Source organism: Clarias gariepinus, chromosome 7 (genome assembly GCF_024256425.1).
Source record: "Clarias gariepinus isolate MV-2021 ecotype Netherlands chromosome 7, CGAR_prim_01v2, whole genome shotgun sequence".
NCBI lineage: Eukaryota > Metazoa > Chordata > Actinopteri > Siluriformes > Clariidae > Clarias > Clarias gariepinus.
Window position 1 is genome coordinate 20,970,173 of NC_071106.1, and position 20,740 is coordinate 20,990,912.

The 20,740-nt window shown below is 36.9% G+C and overlaps 1 protein-coding gene across 3 annotated transcripts in view; it reads left to right on the forward strand.

The window, feature by feature from the left end:
• ripor1 (RHO family interacting cell polarization regulator 1) overlaps nt 1–20,740 on the forward strand; it is an 81,210-nt gene that overhangs the window by 42,258 nt on the left and 18,212 nt on the right. For all 3 annotated transcript variants that reach the window (XM_053501189.1, XM_053501188.1, XM_053501187.1), the window contains exons 2-9: nt 6,067–6,190; nt 9,208–9,360; nt 11,771–11,849; nt 12,208–12,231; nt 12,619–12,672; nt 18,364–18,513; nt 20,046–20,109; nt 20,288–20,331. In XM_053501189.1, the coding sequence (XP_053357164.1) occupies nt 6,093–6,190; nt 9,208–9,360; nt 11,771–11,849; nt 12,208–12,231; nt 12,619–12,672; nt 18,364–18,513; nt 20,046–20,109; nt 20,288–20,331 (666 nt within the window). In that variant the 5' untranslated portion in view covers nt 6,067–6,092. The remainder of the gene's footprint in view (nt 1–6,066; nt 6,191–9,207; nt 9,361–11,770; nt 11,850–12,207; nt 12,232–12,618; nt 12,673–18,363; nt 18,514–20,045; nt 20,110–20,287; nt 20,332–20,740) is intronic.

Consider the following 20,740-nt stretch of genomic DNA (forward strand, 5'->3'; position numbering starts at 1 on the left):
GTGTGAGTATGAGTATGTGTGTGTGCCCTGCGATAGATTGGTACCCTGTCTTGGGTGTACCCTGCCTTGCGCCCTAAGCCTCTTGGGATAGGCTATATGGTATAGAAGATAAGAAAATGATATATACCCACAAAAATGGCAGAGATGCATGCATGCATGCAAGAGTGAACGTGATGTTAATGTGAGGGGCAAAATGTGTACTGTACGTGTCTGTAAATTGGGCAGTACCACAGGGTTAGCTGTTAGCTGAGTTATGGTGAGTATATTGGTATGAATATATTGAGAGCAGAGCAACAAACTAGCAGGTAACCGGCTCACAGCTTTAGAGTCGTCATTTTGATCCTACTGCCTGTCTGGAGTTTTGCGTGCTAACTTTGTCATATCTGCGTTCGTTTCTTCCCAATGACGAGTCCTAGCTCAGTACTACTGATCAGATGGTTGTGAGTTTAGATCTCAGCACCACCAAGCTGCAACTATCGGACCCTTAAGCAAGACCCTTAACTTTTAGCTGCTTATTTATATAAGTGAAATAATTGTCAGTCACTCAGGATAAGGGTGTCTGCCAAACGCAGTAAATGTAAATCTTGCCACCACCCAAAAACATTCCAGTAGGTGAATCAATGTCTCTAAATTTCCTCTGGTACTGAGTGTGAATGGCGCCATAAGCTGGAAGGACTTCCCATCTAGGGAAAATTTGTACCTCCCGCCCAGTGTTCCTGGAATAGGCTCCGGATCCACCACGTCCCTCAGCAGGAAAAGGCTTTGACAGTAGATAGAACTCACAATCCTTTTTTCCAAGGTTTAAAAATAGATTTACTTGTGATAAAAGATCATTATTATCTATTATTATTATTATTATTATTAAAACCCTTTAGCATATGAAAAAATAGCTGAGTTCTGTTTTGTTTAATTAATGTTTTAGATGAAAATGATGGCCTGCTGGCTAATTATACCCAGGGTGTGTAACAGTTCTTGTAAGCACATAGTAGATAGAACATAGTCTAAGCTATTCTAAACTAGCCATTTCGCATTCTTATTTAAGGCGGCATGGAGGTGTAGCATTTAGCACTGTTTTTGCATCTCCAGGGTTAAAGGTTTGATTCTCGCCTCGGATCTGCGTACGTGGAGTTTGCATGTTCTCCCCTTGCTTGGTGGGTTTCCTCCAGGGACGCCAGTTTCCTTCCACAGTCCAAAGACATGCAGATTAAGTTTACTGGCGTTTCCAAATTGGCCGTAGTGTGGAAGTAAGTGTGCGAGTGTGCCCCACAATGGATTGGCATGCCGTCCAGGGTGTATCCTGCCTAATGCCCCAGATCCCCTGAGATTGGCTTCATTGACCCTGTACATGATAAGTGGTATCAAGAATGAATGAGCAAGTAAGAGGTCTTATTTGAGCTTATTTTTGGATTTATTTTAATACATTAAACTCTTGCATCTTCTTCTGTTTTCCTTTTGGAGAAACGTGTAAAGATTCTTTGTAGAACATGTTACCTGTATTTTTCCCGTTTAGACATCAAAGCAATCAATTTTTGATAGGTAAAGACCGTTAATTATTGAATATGCCATTGAGAAATTTTACTTCAAGTTTAGATGAAGCTTTATTCAGGCAATTTTCCAGAGGAAAGGCATAGACTTAGTCAGATAAATATTCCTGTAAGTCGAATCCTTATGAGGATTAAAGAGGGCTTGATTCTAATCCATTACCACAAGTGATAAAGTGCATGCTGAAAGATTCACTGATTCACTGGTCTCGCGGTTGTATCAGAAACATTGTTCGGTCAGCAGTTTGGCTCAAGTGGTGTTGTGACCCCTGATGCTGAGTAAGACAGATAAGTTTGTAAGGAATTGAGCTGTCCTCATAAACAAACATCATGAGACAGTGCAGCTTGGCAGGATATACATGGTGTGTCTGTTTGGGTTAACATTAGTCCTGTTTCTATGAGTGGTGTTACTGGGTGGTGGGTGGCCCCTATGCGCTTTGTTATTCTGGAACGGTCCTGGGGAAAAAAGGCCAGTCAGAACAATATAAGCACCCGGACACACAGGTTTGTGAATTTCACTGTCAAGCATAATTTTTTTTAATTATAGCCAGTGGAAAGGCAAATTCTCAAATTCACACCATCAGCAATGATTTTCATCAAATCCTGGTTTTGCACCTAGAGACTTTTTTTCCTTCATGCAGGCAGGTACATGGGTCATATGGATGCCAGACTGGAGCTCAGGGTTTGGATCCTGAAGTGTGTGGTTTTCCCCCATGGAAGTTTCTGGAATTTTTCCCGCAGTAAAAGGGTGGAAAAGGACAAGGGTTATGGGTTAAGCATTTGGTAGCCTGACATGACAAGCCGAAGATGTGTGGCTTGCCTGGTTGTTTATGTAGGAACAAACAAGAGGATGCTGATTCAGGTAAAGGGGTTCAAATAAAATGTATAAATCAAAAGCATGTTATTATTGCATGTTAAGGTGGATTTTTTAACCTAGTTTTTAATGTTCATAGAGAAGAGATTTATGTTGTTGATTTTATGAATACGTACATACAAAAACGTCATTTTTTATAGATAGCTTTTGGACTTTTCATTTTATTTTTCTAGGATGGTTTGGGGACCGTGGACACACAAAGTTGTCTCTGTCATTCGTCACCTAAAAATGGTTGTTTTTCTCTATTGCTTATATCAGAGAGTGAAATATCTTTTTTTTCATTCTTTTATTGCTTAGTTTCCTGCGGGTCTGACCTAGAATAGCACCATGTCTTCACTTTTATGGCATGACGGCTCAGTTATTCTAAGCAAAAAAGGAAACAGATTTAGCAGAAAAATATCATTAACATTTCAGCCTCTTTTGACTTCTTTTATTTAGAAGTGTCCATTTCATGATTGCAGGACTTTAATTACCAAATAAATAGTTTGTTAGACTTTTTGTATAAAAGATTTGTCCCACAGGTCAGAAGAAAAACTGTAGAACTAGAACTTAATAGGAAGAGGCAATTTTACCAAGATGGCAACTTTTCCCACAGTCCACTAGGAAACTCAGAAAAAATATTTAATGCCAAACTTTACTGATTGATTAGACTATAGAAGTACACTAAGAAAGAATATATACAAAAATGTGGAGTGATACTGTTATCTTGGCCTTGGCCTATAAAAAACATATTTTTTAATAATAATTAGTAATAATTAATAACTAGGCCCAACCTCCCTTTTATGGCACTGAGATCATGTGATCTGAGACCCCATTATAATTTTCTTTAAAACAAGTGCCACCATCATGGCGGACACAAAGCCAACTTGCAAAAAAACTTTTAACGGAATCTACCAAGAAAAAATCTTTACTTTGTTTGGGTTTCCGGCATCTTGTTTATTTTATCATTTTTGTCACGTGACTGTTTCATTTCATACTCCTTAAAATTAATTAGTGTCTGCCAAAAATGGGCATGTACACAAGATCAGCTTTGTCTGTGTTCAATCATTTCAAGGTTTTATTTGCTGTGGTGACTATTTTCCCCCCCTTTATTTTATCATACATTCTAATACATATAATATACATTTTGAGAACCATGTATGGTTTATGTCAATCTTTAAAGCTTTTAAAGACATGATCCTTCTAACATTTTGTTTTGAAAGATTTCTTTTAACAGTTATTCCAAAATTTGAAAGGCTCAAAAACTAAACTATAGCATGCACAGAAATTAAGAGAACTAATCAGATTGCAGCCTTCAACATTCTGAATTCTGCAGATATCTGACACTAATTTCTCAATCCGAGGTTGTAGCATTGGCTTGTGTATAAGATCTGATGAAGATGGTGTGGTGGCTTAAAATCTACAGTAAAATGAGATCAAACCACTTCTTTTGGAGGTACAAATGTATAGAAAGGACTACAGAATTATAGTCTCAGGTATTGTGGAGTGGCCATATCCAAGCTCTTTATACAGATTTAGTAGGTACACTTCAACTGCAGTATGGATCTTTGTTATCATTGAATTGCAAATGCTTGCAATTTATTACAGGTAATATGTGCATAGGCAAGCATTTATGTAGCGTTTGTCAATAATTTAAGCATTTCTTCGAAAATACTTTTAAGTTAATGAATAAAAATAATATTTATCATTTGTATCATTATCTGCTGTTTCGGTGGATTAATGTGTTTAGTAATGATACATTTAATAATTACATGTTGCAGTTTAAATCACAATTGTTATATGTGTCAAAAAAATTGCAATATGATTTTTTTAAAAATTATTTAAATCTTGCAGCCCTAAAATAAACCCTGAACTTTTCTTCTTAGGCCAGTGATGTGCCTGTTTTTTTTTTTTTCCCTATGAACTGCTCATCTCTACTAAGAAAAGCACTGGAGCACTGAGCTAAAATAATTTAATAAGTTAATGAGACTAAGCAGACCTGAGGAATGCAAACAGAAGGGAAAAGAAGGCATGCAGGCAGTTTGCAGATATTATTCAGACTTCTGTAATGTTGCACCAAGGCCTTGCAGAATGTTTTTATTTGTATGAAAGTAAAAAAATAATTAAAAAACATGAGGATTGATGAATTATTCCTGCATTCTGTGTACAGTTTAGCTGTCAAATTCCTTTTACACTTACCTGAAAATGTTAATGATTTAAAAGACTTGGTACTGTTTACTGCCACAGGCGGTGTGAACATATCCACATTTCACATCTAACTTTGGAAGTAAAGGAATGATCATTGAGTGATCATTTATATACAGTTAAATTCCAAAATCAAAATCTGTCGCAGAACTGGTGCAGGGGACAAAAAGTTAGTTTCTTGCTGTTTGTTTGAAATGATTATTGATCTGCTATTCCAGGTTTTTTGTATCCGTCATGTACTGTTTGATAACAACTTTATGATAATATGCACCACTTACTTCCCTTTTTAGATCATTTTTGTTAACAGATGTAAAATTAGGCTAAAAGCTATGCCATATGCTATGCTATGTGCTATGTGACCATGCTAATGATTGCTTTGTTTTTATGTCACTATAATAGAAGGGACTCATGTCATTGGAATCCGTTGCACAATCAAAGATGAGGCATTCTTTTAGGGATGCAATGTGTTTGTGTGTGTGAATGAAACAAAACATGATTAGGTTTCTAAGATGGGGGATGTTAAGTCTTGTGTATATATTCAGAGTGGACAAAGGTTCAACTTGGTGTTCAAAGGTCAAAGGCCTAAGTAGTCAGACATGGGGCCCATGCCATTGGACCATGTCAGTGCTGTACCATTAACTATATATCCAACTCAATTATGGTTATACTGATCGGTGCTAAATAACTTGTTGATGCAAAATGTGTTTGAAAGGCTTGATCGAGATTGGCCCAGAGCATGGAGGCGGCGGTTTATTAGTATTAGTTTTTGTGGGAAATTAAGAATGAGTGATTTGTGTGATTTCATCTAGAAAATATGGTTTCGAGGCCAAAAAGGAGGGAAATGTTCTATAGATCCGGTTTACGTCCTGCCTGTCATCAGCTCAGCCTCTTCTACTTTTTTTTACATTTTTACTTTCAGTTTGTGCTCTGCTGGTGCATTACTTCAGGCAGGGTGAATCCAAGCCTTTGAATGAGGTGTCTTTGGGATGTCTCCAGCTATAGGCCACTGATTAAATACAAAACAGACCAGGAAGCTAGTGACAGGTTATCTTGACTAAAAGGACCGGACATGGTTCGAAGCAGCATTCAGGCCTAAAGGAAGACTTTTTGCAAGGGAGGTGTCCAGGATGTTCCACAGTCGTTCAGATCGGCTCTGTGGCGTCTTCCTGCACTCCTCATGGGCCATTGTTTTCAGTGTGGAAGTAGTGACCCATCATGCTTATTCCAACAATCTAACCCCTCAAGAAAAGGAACCACATAAACGCTTTACAGCTCCGTCTGTATTGGAGTGTTGTCAAGCAGCTTACATTTGTTTATATCCTGGGGGTTAAGGAAAAGTATGGTCCTTGGGTTAGATCAAAGTTATGCACTCATGCTTAATATTTCCGCTTCAAAATCTGTATCCACTTGACCGGTGTACCTTCTAATGCCTTAACCCCTTTTCTCCCATTTGCTTTGTGTTCACAGGGAGCCCCTCCAGATCATTGTCCACCATGTCCCTGTCTGTGCGGCCTACCCGCCGAGTCCTTACCAGGTCCATCAGTAGGAGCCAGTCCTTTGCCGGAGTCAACTCCCACGACAAACTCTACAGGTCAGTGCACACACAAATGTCGGAATTACAAAAAAGACATTCATTTATAGTATTTGGCAGAGCCTGGGCTGCAGTGTGCCATCATGTGTCTGCGCCAGAACAGTCCACCATGGGTGTGGGCCAGGAATGTCTGTTGACATGGAACAATATGACATTGGTTTGGTTTGGTCTGGTACAGTCCTCTGTGGGTGTGGTCTAAGACAGTCCAGTGCAGGTTTGGTCTAAAATGGTTTGATTAATTACTAAAATGAGCAATGTTTGTATATATATATATATATATATTAGTGCTGTCAATCGATTAAAAAAAATTAACTAATTAATCGCACAATTTTTTGCAATTAATCGCGATTAATCACAATTAAAAGACTGAAACTTTTTGGATATTTAAATGTAAATAATTAATGTAAACTCAAGACAATGAAACTATTTAAATTCAAATATGATTGTTTATTGGAATTTTTGTTTAACTTGTAACACAGATTTTTTCATGTAAACAACATACCTGCAATAAACCATCAATATTCTCCAAATTAACTGTTGGCTTGAAAGCCATATTTATTACAGAAATAAAAACACAGGTATGTGCCATTTGTGTCATTTGAATTTCAAAACAATCAATGCAATTTACATTGGCTAGGCCCTGTAGAGATTGTTTCGGTGGGGTGTTTTGCTTTTAAGTGATATGTCAAAGACGAATTACTTCTCTGGTATTTAAATTTGGCTTTGCAAAATGTACAGATTACTTTTGTTTTATCCACAGAACCATCCGGCAGAGTTTTATACTGAAACTTTCCGTCTAAAAGTCCTTCCTTGGTCTTATCCATACTTCTTTGCACGTTAAACACACGTCGGCCACAACAGAAAATAAAAAAAACTGCAACCGCGTTAATTGCGTGAATTTTTTTTAATGCATTAAATATTTCAAATTAATCGCATGCGTTAACGCACTAATTTTGACAGCACTAATATATATATATATATATATATATATGTATATACACACAATACATGTATGTAAAAATAATAATATTTTTTTGCGTACTAACAGTTGCTTTAAAAAGAAAAAGTCTCTGCTTTGTGAGGTAAGGCATCAAACAAAGAAAACAACTGAGGAGTTTGCTGAAATGGAAGTGGAATTGGGTTAAGAACTGTCCAATGGATTATTAAAACCTTGAAATATAGTGCTGAACCATCAACTTCACAGAAGAACTATGACTAGAAAAATATCATGAATGACTCTTATCGAAGATCGATTCAATGATTGGTGAAGTTGCATCATAAAAAAGACAGTAGAAATCACAATTTAATAATGAGATTAATGGCAAACATAATAAGACAAGAACTGACATGGTTGGGACTAAACAGTTCTTTGGTCATTTGTTAGTGTAGCTTGTGCTTGGGGGGATCAAAAAGGTCATATGGTCTGATGAGCTCAGATAGACCTATATTCAATGCAATATGTTTGTCAGGCTAAGAAATGCAGCACACAAAGCGATGCACCCATCACACATTGGGCTTATTGGAAAACCCTTTGGAGACAGCGTTATATCTGGGGTTGCTTCCGTTGGTCAGGTCAGCAACATTATGTGGCAATAAAATAAAGTCAGCTGATGACCATAAAGTCAGCTGATGAATGTACTGAATGACCAGGGTATCACAAATGTGGAGTTTTCCATTCCTAATAACATAGGCATATTCCAGAACCTAAAATTGTGAACGAGTGGTGTCTTTGAGCCTGTGGATACATTTTCACACATAAATCAATTACAATTACATTATATGGCGTAATCAAAGCTAAAGATGTTTGAATGAAAGCTCAGTGTACATGCATGGATTGTGCTTAAATGATTACTATAATTAGCAGTTTTTGATGTATTAAATTTTTAACCCTTCCAATCTACAGTTCCACTTTGCTTGTTACTAATACATGAATTCTAGTCATGTAGTGTTTCTTTGCCTGTAAGAAGAGACTTTTTCTAATGATTAAGTATCTACAAATCTGTCTTTCTGTCTGCATTTATCTCTGTGGATGTACACACCTGCATGTGAAAACCCACTAATTCACAATGTGTGTCGTTACACTTGTACTGTAGAAGTTCCAGGTGTGTCTGTGGTGTTTGTATTTAGTGATTGCAGCTGACAGGATGTCCTTTGCAGCCTGTGTTTCCTCCGAAGAAAAGCATTCACCCCCATAAGCTGGCCACTTGAGTTAAGGACGCAAAGGAAATGTTGCCTTTACTTTGGTATGGGAGTGTGAGAAAGAAATGTCTGGTTTTCTTTAGATTAAGCTTCATGGGAGGGTAATAATGGCAGAGCAGTCTTAGACGGGGAAAAAATACTTTTCTGTAAGCATAAACTACTTCTTAAAACTTTGTTGTGTTGCTGTGTTTAATGCAGTGTAGATGCGGAAGGCTTCTTTGCTTGTTTACACATTCCATCCCGTTGAATTTATTGATTTTTGTTGTTTTTGTCTTTGGCCTTGTGCATTCAATTGCCAAAAAAATGAAATATTGGTGGAACTGTTAGCTTATTTAATGCTTGGATTGTCATTTTGGTAACAATGGAATGTCGTTTTAAAGAAACCGTTCTGGAAAATAATGAGTGAATGTTAATGCATGTAAATTCAGACAGTTTAAAATAGCTTGTCTGTCTGGCTCGATTCATCTAATTAGGTTTAAGACAGACTTGCAGCTCTGCAGTAACACCGAGTTCATCATCTGAGTTTGCTACTTCATTAGGCACAGAGGGCTATGAATGTTGGCTTTGTTGTAAGTTATTAATTTGAAAATATGAAAAAGCATGTTTTTTAGATGGTGTTGATTTATATTTTATTAGAGATGTTTCTAAACCATGATGAAACGCTTCTGCTCTCTTGTCTCTGTGAGTGGGGACTAACTGGGAACCATAACTGGAAAGTCAGATCTAAAGAAAAAAACAAAACAAGAAACAAGCTGGTTTCCTAAAAAGTATAGTGCACTTTGATGTATTAAAAGAACAAACATATGTGTGTGTTTCAGGAGCCTCTCTGTGTTCCGCACCCCAGCGTGTACAAGAAAGACTCCCTCCAGAGGAAGCAGGATGTTCACCCTTTCCGCCAAGTCGCCTCCTCCAAAGGTGCCACAGCCCGAAAGGCTGGATGAGGTGTATGAAGCTCTGAAAAGAGGCCTTCAGTAAGTATACAGCGACATCACTTTAAATCCAAATGTTTTTGTAGAAATCAGTTCATGGAATGGCACATCCAATTGGTGTACATAAGGTATTCAGGTAAAATTTATAATGGCCTAGTTGCACTTAATTCTTTTCCTGCAGATAAGCAGCTACCATGATGAAATGACAACAGCAGTTGCTGTCAATGATAATCCTTAATGATCAGCTAGAAATAAGACAATTGGAATCGCAGTGGCACTTTATGTTAACAATTTGAGCTAGCGTTAGACTCTGAACAGATGAGAGACGTCTCTTATTAACCTGAGAGTCTGTCTAAAATAAATGCCTACTCTTTTCGACATTCGTCTTTAATAAGACTTTTTTGTTTTAAACAAATCATGCCATCAGTTCGCTGATCAGAGCAAAGTGGGTAAATAGAATTAAAAAGTCAGTGACTGTCCATGGAACTTTTTCCATTTCTAATTACTACTTTATGTCTTGAACGCTGGAGCTGTTTTCAGTAAAATAATTATTATAAATGTGCATTATTAGATAAGCTGCAGCAGAGGATTTGCTGCAGAAGCCGAGCTCATGCCCACCTGTTCATATGTTTATTGGCACTGCTAAAGTATTATTTCAAGTCCCAGTTCAGTCTGTTGAAACGCTTTGCGTGGTCTGCATCTGGATTGCTGTCTGACAACTTCTGGAACAGGGAATTAGAGTTTACCACTCCATCTCAAAAATGTAAATAAATTCTAGCTAACATAAACAGTCTTCTGGGAAATAGATAGTGATCAGTGATGAACACAACAACATGCTTTATCAGAAAAAGATCGTCTAGAACAGAAATTGAGCAATTTTTTTTTTTTTTTTACGCTTTTTTCCATTTTTGTTCATTTCTACAATATAGAAGCAGCAGAGCACACTGAGACTCTGTTGGTTGGAGTTGATAACAGAAACCGTCTATAGTAGCTATCAGGAGCTGATATTTATGCGATTTTCAGTAAAATGTTTCCATACATAGTATAGAACAACTGAATGTCAGAAAGGGATGGGAATCACCAGTGACCGAGCGATTTTATTTTATTATTTTTGAGACTTCTGACCTTTAAAAAAAACATTTAAACAACACAAACTAACTTTAAATACAAAAGTTTAACATTCAACTTAAAATTAAATTAAACAAAGAGCAACTGATCAGCACTTATTTCAGTCATCCAGTACAATTATTATTTCTAAACAAACTTAGCAAAGAAATGACTCTTACCACACGGGATGAAATTGTGTGAATCGTTTGAAAAAAAATGTACGGTTCTACACTGCACTACATTACATTTCAGCTATATTTAACTTCATACCTATGTGTATAACTGTGTATGTGACGAATAAAATTTGAATATATACACTTCCATTCAAAAGTTTGAGGTCACTTTCTAACTCCATGATTGTTCCTGATTTTTATTTCTTTCTATATTGTAAAGGAATGCTGAAGGCATCCAAAAAACGCCTCTAATCTGAGGTGCTGTTAATTGGTCATTTTTCAGGCTAATAACTCTAAATGAACTTCTCACCTGCAGCAGAGGTAGGTTTTGGTCTCGCCCTCCTGGGATGGACTTCATGAGAGCCAGTTTTATTATGGTGCTTGACGGATTTTGCAAATGCACTTGACAATACTGTTCTTGCAAGAACTATTACAGAAAGGCTGACCTCTGTGTCTTAAAATAACAACTAAGTGTTGGTTTTGTTGTTGTTACGTAATTACCTAATTCCATATGTATTATTTTATAGTTTTAAAAACCCCAGTATTGTTGTAGAATGTAGAAAATAAATCACTAAACAAAAACAAAGAAATTTGCAAGTGACCCCAAACTTTTGAACGGTAGTGTGTATGTATATATATGTGTATATATATATATATATATATATATATATATATATATATATAATGTGTGTATGTGTGCATACAGTATATGTGTGTGTGCATACAGTATGTATATATACAGTATATATATATAGATATATAGATATGTGCGTATGAAAACAGAGGAATGTTTATAAGAATAAATAAGCAAAAATATTAAAGCAAAATATGTACAATTAAACCTGTCAGGATTAGGTGTAATATTCATTATATTTATGAAATAGGCATTAAACTTGTTTTTAATCAAAGCCATCATGCATAAAAATGACTGAGATATAATTTAAAAGTTGCTCACAGCACTTAGAGCAGCCTACAGTATAAAAAGCCATAAGGTGATCCAAGATCTGTCTTAATAATTTACATTGCAATAAACCAGCTGGTCTTTATGACTCAGATATCAGTGAAATTTTCTTTCAGAGGTTCATGATGCACTGATTGACTGTGTCGCACAGTTATGCACAGTTATGCACAGATACTGCTGCGTGTTTAAAAACCGATGTCTGTGCTTCCAGGTCTTACCTGCAGGTCCATCAGATGGAGCTGGACAGCCTGAACCGTCAGATGAAGGAGTCTAAGAGGAACTCTCGTCTGGTAAGGGGAAATGAAGGAAAATTAGAATATGCATAATTGGGGCTAATTTTAGATTTTTAAACCAGTACAGGAACTAAAATACGCCTGTGATTCTCCGGTGGAAATATAAACATGCACTTTCTGATACTATTTAAAACAGTTTTTTTCTCATTAGGTGATGTAAAGCAATAACTGAGTATCACTAATAAAAATTAATACACATGTGAGCTATTGTAAATAAGTCAAAGAAATGCAAAGCTAAATCCAAAAGTGCTACACTTTAGACAGTGGTACAATATTAGACCATTTTGTTTTGAATATGGTTTCCACTTGATCATAATCTTTAATTCTTTCTCTCTTCATTTTTGTTTACTTGCAGGGATTTCTTTATGAACTGGACAAGGTGAGAAAGACACTAAATAAATTGTTGTTTTATGCGAGAATATTATTAATGATATTATTGATGTATGTTAAGTATGAAAATTATACATGACCTAATTGTATGTGATGTTTGTTTATCTATAACCAAGACAACATCCATAAGTGAGGTTAAATAGTTTCCAGTTATATTTTTACATTTTAATGTTCCTGTTTTATTTTTACATTAGTTATTTAAAACACAAAGGATTGGCTGAGAAAAGTATATATTAAGAATGTATTAATGTTATTTACAGTATATAGTAACTTCATCGCATTGGGGTGTTTTGGGACCACAAACAAAGAAAAAAATCAAGCTGTAGGTCTCTAAGGGTGTGTTATGTAATGATAACGTTGAAGCTATTTTTTGCAGCAAGTCAAGGTGATCGAGAGGTTCATGAGGCGACTGGAGTTTCACCTCAGTAAGGTAAGCAGCCTGTATAGTTGTTGTTGTTGTTCTTTTGGCCGCTTTCCGGCAAGGGGTCACTACAGCAGGCCAACTTCTGCACTCACAGCTTGTATAGTCAAAATTCAAAAGCTTTACATTTGCTTAATAAAGATGACTAGTTGGTATAAAAAATGGCTAATCAGGAAATCTAATCTGTAGAGGTACAGTATGTGTGCATGCATGTATGCGTTGTCATCTCTGTTTAAGGGTTAATTTATAGAACTGCATGTGTTCTATATCAAATTGAAGTATGCAAAACATTGGCTTGCCCAGGGATCTGTGCATGAGTGTGGCATACTGTTTTTATCTATCTATCTATCTATCTATCTATCTATCTATCTATCTCTCTCTCTCTCTCTCTCTCTCTCTCTCTCTCTCTCTCTCTCTCTCTCTCTCTCTCTCTGAGAAAAATTAAAATGAACAATTAAAAATGAGAAAATTAAACATTCTTTTTTTTTTTTACTTTCATCCGAAAATTTGAGGTTATATAAATGTTAATAATATTCAAGATAAGATATACCTTTATTTGTCCAACAGTGGGGATTGTCCAATTTCTTTAGGAGGTAAATAAGGAAGTATCTGATGAAAAACGCACATGGAAACATGCACAAGGACACACATCTGTGTAAGTGTAGATGTGGTAAATGAGGAAGTATGTTGGCTGCAAATGGATACACATGAAGGATCACTCAAACACACACACACACACACACACAGACACACACACACAAATATATATATATACAGAGTGATATGGGTCAGAGGCAGAGGCCATCCTCCAGCGGAGTCCCCCCTCTCTCTAATTTCCTAGGCCAGAGGACATCCAGACATCTGTTGCACAGGAAGTAGCCTTCATCCTCACTTCCTCTTCCTCCTCTCTTGTTTGCGGTTTTTAGTGTTTTGCAATACTGGCAGTAAATCTTTTATATTGATAATGTCCCTTTGAAGGGCACGGTGGCTTAGTGGTTAGCACTGTTGCCTTGCACTTTCAGGGTCTGCGTTCGATTCCCGTCTCTGTGTTCATGGTGTTTGCATGTTCTCCCTGTGCTTTGTGGGTTTCCTCAGAGTACTCTGGTTTCCTCCTACAGTCTAAAGACATGCAGATTAGGCTAATTGCCTTTCCCAAATTGCCCGGATTGTGTGAATAATTGTGTAATTGTGTGTATGTGTATGTGTCACACACATACACAGCACAGCATCGTGCATTAAGTCACATGGGATAGTCTCCAGGTCCCCGTGATCTGGTATACAAGATAAAGCGGTATAGACGATGAGTGAGTGAGTGAGTGAGTATGCATTTGTACACCCCCTTTATACAGTATGGATGCGTAGAAGGAGAGAAACATTCCTGATTACCAGTCTATACACTGCTTATAAATAAAATGGTAGTTGTAAGCTAGAGTATATACCAAATGGTTGTGTGTTTATATGAGAGAGATGCGTCTAACAAGTACATACTGAGGGAGCCATTATAGCTCTTTCTCTCCAGTAGATAAAGTATGTATTTAAGTAAAGGCCAGCTGTGAATGTTATAAACAACACCTCCAGATGATAAGTGTTTGTGTGTGAGTGTGTAAGGAGACATGGTGAGAGAGATTCCTGTGTCTCTTGGTGTAGTAAATCCTTTAAGGCTACACAGCCTTTCCCCCGTCCCTGGTCTTACTCTTCAGTATGTTTCAAATGTTGGTTTATGTTTGTGATCATATATATAAATACATATACACATGTATGTATCCTTTATTGGGAGTTATTGCTTACCTCTGTGTGTGTAGGGAGTGTGTTTCTGGGATTCCTCTGGATTGTTTCTGCACCCTGCATATGTACACATGCACTCTACCACCCCTTGCCTAAGCTTTCTGTGGGTCTTAACCCACACAGAGAGTTTTATAAAAACTGCTTCATGTAGTAACTTTTTAATGGCCTTTTATTCCTGGAATGACTGTGGAATGTAATTTCTACATTGAAAGAAAATCTGCTACTTGGAAGCGCATTTATATTCATAAAAAAACTGCTTAGCGAATTGGCATTGTTAAATAATCTTTCAGTGTTTTCGAATAAATAAAACTATTACTCTGAGTTTAAAAAAAAACTGACAAAAGGCTTTGTGTTTTAGCTCTTTCTGCTAACACTAATCACTAATCCATTTTCCTTATCGTCTTAAAAAATGCTAAACTTTGTAGTATCTCAGTTTGTTTACCCATTTACATTATAAAAACTCATAATGAATGAATATTCCTGTATTTATGATCATTTAATGTTGTGAAAACAGAGTATACGGCTTGAGTGATTTAAAGAAAGTATTGATTGTGCACATGTGCATGATTCTGGCCGATCTTAATGTAGGTCTGTGTGTGTATGTGTGTGTGCGTTAGGGATGGTCTTGCTTAGAGGTTAGCTCTATGTCAGGATCATATAATGATATGAATACACGGTCATTTTGAAAACATTGAAAGGTTGGTATTTGCTATATATAGCTCTGGTAAAAAATAAGAGACCACTGTAATTTACTCCAGAAAACTGGTCAAGAGGAAGATGGATAGTCACAAACCATCCGTCTTGGAGATCCAAAACACATGAAACCTGCAATTCTGGGTTACTCAACCAAATACTGATTTTTTAAAATGTTACTTATCCGAAGTATTAACACAATTTGTTAACAAATTGTTTGCATTTTGTTTTATTTGAGTTATAAATTCTCTGCAAATACTGCATGATCATGGGTTACTTTGGGTTGTAATTCTTTTAAATATACACTCTAAATAATAGTTTGATTTTGCAGTGGCCTTTTATTTTTTCCCAGAGCTGTATTTTCTCTAATATTTTTTGGTTTATCTCTCTGTGGGAGCTGTAAACCCAATCATTCACCAACACCACTTGTGTTGTTGCAACATCCCCCTAGTTACATGGCAACTATTTTAACTTCGTTCCAAGCCGTTTCCACATAAAGGAGTTCCTGGGAGGCCTGCGTTTAGGCAGCCTTGTCTTGGCTTTAGCTTGCTAAGAAAACTTCCTACCTGATGGTAGCATCTGAGCACTAGTGAAACGCTGGGATAAGTGCATTAGTGTAGCAGGGAATTAATAGTGTTTACCCTCATAACTTTGTTCTGTTTTTCTGCACAATCAAAAGTCACGGTTTGACTTGAACACCCCTTATTCCTTGTTGGTTTCATGTCTGCATAACCAACAATTTCGACAATTTCTATTGTAAAAAATCTACATTCACCTTATATTTGAAAAAATAATTTCTTGTATCTGTCCGTCATCGTAGGTTGATGCTGAAAACGTGTGCAGTTGATACTGTGAAGGTATTAGCAGTCATAAAAATAGCAGACACAGATGGCATTAGGAGTTTCTTAAACTGAATATTTAGAGCTCTACTTTATCTTAAAAGATGATGATGACTTTTCCAAGAAGTACCTTGGTTAAATAACATGCACGTGTGCACGTTTGTGTGCACGTGTGAGTGTGTGTGCATGAAATGTTTACTGCTCTAAATGAAGAGGAGACTGAACGGCTGTTGCCTCACCCACTCTCATAAAAACTGCTGGCTGAGGAAGAATCCATGTGATCCGAAACACACACGCACACACACGCACACGCACACACTTTTCTTCTCTCTCTCTCTCTCTCTCTCTCTCTCTTTAAATTGTTAAGATTTAATGGGTATTTTATTGACATGATAAATGCAGACATTTGTATTGCTAAAGCTTAGTTACAGACTTTGGGAACGAGACCAAAATATAATTACATACATTCAACAATAAACTAGTGATAAAAAAGTACTGAAAAGGAAGAAAGAGGAATTCATAACAATAATAATAACAATAATAATAATAATAATAATAGAAAAAAGTACAGTGTAAGGAGAAACATAATGCATACAAAGTAGAATTGTGTATGTGTGCATGCATGCGTGTGTGTGTGTGTGTGTGTGGCCTTATGTGTGTATTAGATGAAATGCTCACTTACTGGTCCTTACCTGGCAGTAGGTGGACTGCTCTCTCTGTGCTCCGCCAGTAGGTGGGGCAGTTTGTCGCGGTCTAAGAGGTAGATCAATTTAGGGATGATTTCGTTGAATTTGCTGAAGAATCAGTGCTAATAAGGTTATATTTAATGTATTTGATTTGCTAATTTCTCCTGTTCCTGCAGAGCTGGATGAGAGAAGTGTGGCTCGCTGTTTTTAGGCGATCCAGAATTGTAAAAAATCTGCCTTTTTTTTTTTTTCTAATTTGGCCTAATTCCATTCCTTATGTAATAGAACGCAGGATAGATTGACTGTCAGGACCCAGGTCTCGGTCCAGGTTCTTCTGCAGATCTGGGGAGTGCTGGGATTCTCTCTCTCTCAAACTCTCTCTTGTGCGCGCACACACACACACACACACATACACACACACAACACACACACACAAAAACACCAGTTGCCACAATTGTTTTGCGTAAAACCGCTGATTGGAAAGATAACACTCTTAGTGAATGCACCAATCACACATCTATGCAGATGAACAGAACACATTTCCTGTCAGACCTATAACATTTGTCCAGGTCAACTAGAGTTGGTGCATGGTTACTATAATGCCTGTGATGAGTACCTGTAATGTCTTGTGTGAATAGGATAAGTAAATCACTGACCTGAGCATGTATGCTGAGTTAATGAGGAATTTCCTGTTTGTGGCACTAGTGTGTGTTTAAGTAGGTTTTTAAGGCATTGCAGACAGATCAGTAAAGCATAAAGTATGTAGAGTATGTCAGGGATAAAAAAGAAGTGATACATTGAAAGTAAAAGTAGATTCTATTTGTGTTTGTGTGTTTGGGAGAGACTAAAAGATTTCCTATTTTAATTAGGGTAATTACCATATGTATTCTAACTGCAGTGCAATTATTTCTTTACTCTGTGTGCATTCACTTATACATTACTTATAACGTGATTCTGTTATGATAGTAGGGGAGCGGTGGTGTCCCAAAAAGAAAACTATTACCTTAATTTTTAGGTAGCAAGTGTGGCGATATGTACGGAACATACAGAGCAACTTCCTGTTTCTGTTCTCTGTTCTAAACACCCACCTATATCATGTCATGGAAGTAGAATATTAATGCATGTGTTTGACTGCAGCACAAAGCGTCCGTCTAAGAGTTTGAATATCTGGTCATGTGACACTTAATATAAAAAAACGTTTGATTTAAAGCTTTAGCCTTTGCAGTTATCTGCTTGTGTCAGTGTGAAGCAAAACATGTCGGTCTTTATGTTCCCAGTAAAGTAAGATATACAAACAGTGCATGTGGTACATGTTTTTACACATATATGGTAATAAACCACTTTTTCATTCATGAATGGATTGGACATGTATTTGCTGCTAGTGGTTAGAGGATTCATTTATATATTTTTGATTCTGATTACCGACATATAGCTTCCATCTAGAAAAAAGTAACTTAATTACAATACAACTGTTTGTGTGATTTAAACTGTGTGAAATTTTGTGTGCTGTTGTTTTATTGCCTCTTTTTTATGGTCACTTTGCTATGTCTGGTATCTTAGTGTGCACTTTATTGTTTGTCATGTGCTTGGATTGGTGAGTTACTCTTTTTACCAGGACTCTTACTAGTGCTCCAGTACTGACCCTTTAGGTTTAACATGTAAGGCTTTATAATTATATAGTGTTTTTATGTGTGCAGATCGACGAGCTGTATGAAGCATACTGTATGCAGCGGAGACTGCGGGACGGAGCCAATAAGATGGTGAAAGCATACACGGCTTCACCGGGCAGCCGAGAAGCCAGGGAGAGTCTGTCAGAGGCCAACAAGGGCTTTAAAGAATACACAGAGGTGAGTGGCATACGAGTAAGCATTACGGTGCTTGGGATGATGTGAAATTCTGACATTAGTAATGTAATGTAGAGGTTGAGTTTGGTTCGAATCTAAATTTCTATCATATTTAATAACATTTTGATAACAGTGTAATGACCATTTAAGGGCTAAACTACATTAAATTTAATGCATTAGAGATGGGGAGAATGATCAGTTATGAATCGAAACTCTTTTGTGTGGGGATTCATGTATCGTGACACTGACTTCATGATTTATTAAATTTGTAATAGGGATGCACCGGTTGATCAGCTAGTGACCGGATTCGGCTGTTTTTCAGCTTAATCAGCCATGAATTATTAGCCTCAGATCTAACTGGTTCTGTGCCGAGTGCACAAGTTTCTCAGTGGTGCAACAGAACAACACATTACATTATGAAAACTTTCCATTCATTACACACAAAATCTTAAAACATAATACAGATAGTGCACTCTAAACTATTCTCATTCCATGGGCTGGCATTCCACATGGTGGGAGTAAATAATTTTCTAAGTTTGTTTAGAAATAATAATAATGTCGGATACGAGCCACTCAGTAAAAACTTTTTTTTTTTGTTTAAATGCTGCTCTTGTTTTTTAAGTGAAAGTAATGTTATAAGAAATGGGCTACATTTAATTTAATTAATCATGTTCAGTTGGGAAGCTGAGGTATAAAACTATAGAGTTATGGCAACTTCTTTTTAAAGGTTCAAGGCATTAGATGGTAACAAAATTAGAAATTTTATATTAAATAGAGATTTTTATGAATTCGTGATAGAGAATCGCAATATAAATGGACTGTGCATTTAGGTATCATGATAATATTGTGTTGGATGGTGACTGGTAATTCCCATTTCTATAGTGCATATTGTTGTTATGCAGTTTTCACTGATGGTTAGTCAGGTTTGTCGGCCCTACGACAGTGACAGTGACATTTAGCTGCGACTTTATTAGATAACACTATACTGTGGGTCTGCAGTTTAGAGGCTCTTCCTTGTGTTTTCTCTGACCACAGTATGTATTAATCATACTCTAGCCTGCAGCAGGGATTGTCCTGGATATTTTTATACTTCTGGATTGTTTTTTAACCCAGCAGTGTTTTTTTTTAATAGCCTGCCAACACAGCTGTACTTAATTATACTCTAAGTTTCACTGCATACACTGTGTCATTGTCACTGCTGTGCTCATATTCATCCAAACCCAAGTAATATTTGCTCAATGTTGGCGCCTGTACATTGATGGATTTGGACTAAACTATCGGTGGTACGACAGTCAGGGTATTTAGATCTCATACATAATAACCTGGATCTGTTTATATAATATTCCTCAATAATGTTGAAAGATGATCACTGACTAACTTTAGAATATTAGGAGTGTGTTGAAAGCCTTTACTAACCCCATGTTGTTTGTCTCATATTTGCAATTTTTTTCCTGTCTTATTTCATCTTGGTCTTGCCATATTTTGCTTTGTGTTTAAAGTTCTCTCTTTAATTCTCTGTACATGTGCCTCTTTAGAACATGTGCATGCTGGAGAATGAGATAGAAAACCAGCTCGGAGAATTCCACATCAAAATGAAAGGTATGACGGGTTTAGCGTTTTTTTTCTTCATCTTTTCACGTTAGCATTTGTTAGAGAATCCCTTTTATTGATTGTAACTAAATATTTATGATTTCATAACTCATGCACATTTAGTGTACACATTTGTAAGCTTTGTGATGTTTAATATTATGGAGGTATATATGCATTTATTTTGCAGGTCTGGCTGGCTTTGCGCGCCTCTGTGCTGGAGACCAGTATGAGGTTAGTGTTCATTTCTTAGCGTACTCTTTCCTTCTTCTCGCTGTTGTTTTTTTGCCTGTATTATCCATTTTTTAAGGTCACTTTGCTATGTCTGGTATCTTAGTGTGCACTTTATTGTTTGTCATATGCTTGAATTGGTAAGAGGTCAAGAAAGGTAGAGAGAAAGAGACAGAGGGAGAAATGATAGCGTATGCACGTTCTCAGTGAGCAGAAAAAGAAATGTGCTGCTACATCCGTGTGATTAAACCACGCATGGTTTCGGGATTGACAAACCTTGATTGATGCGCTCATTGACTGAGTGAGTCAGCACAGCCGTCTGCTCAGTATGACAGCAAGTAAGCCGGGGGAGAGGGAGGAAGAATGGTGAGACTTGGACAGATGGAGTGAAGATTTTTCTGTCCGTCTGGTA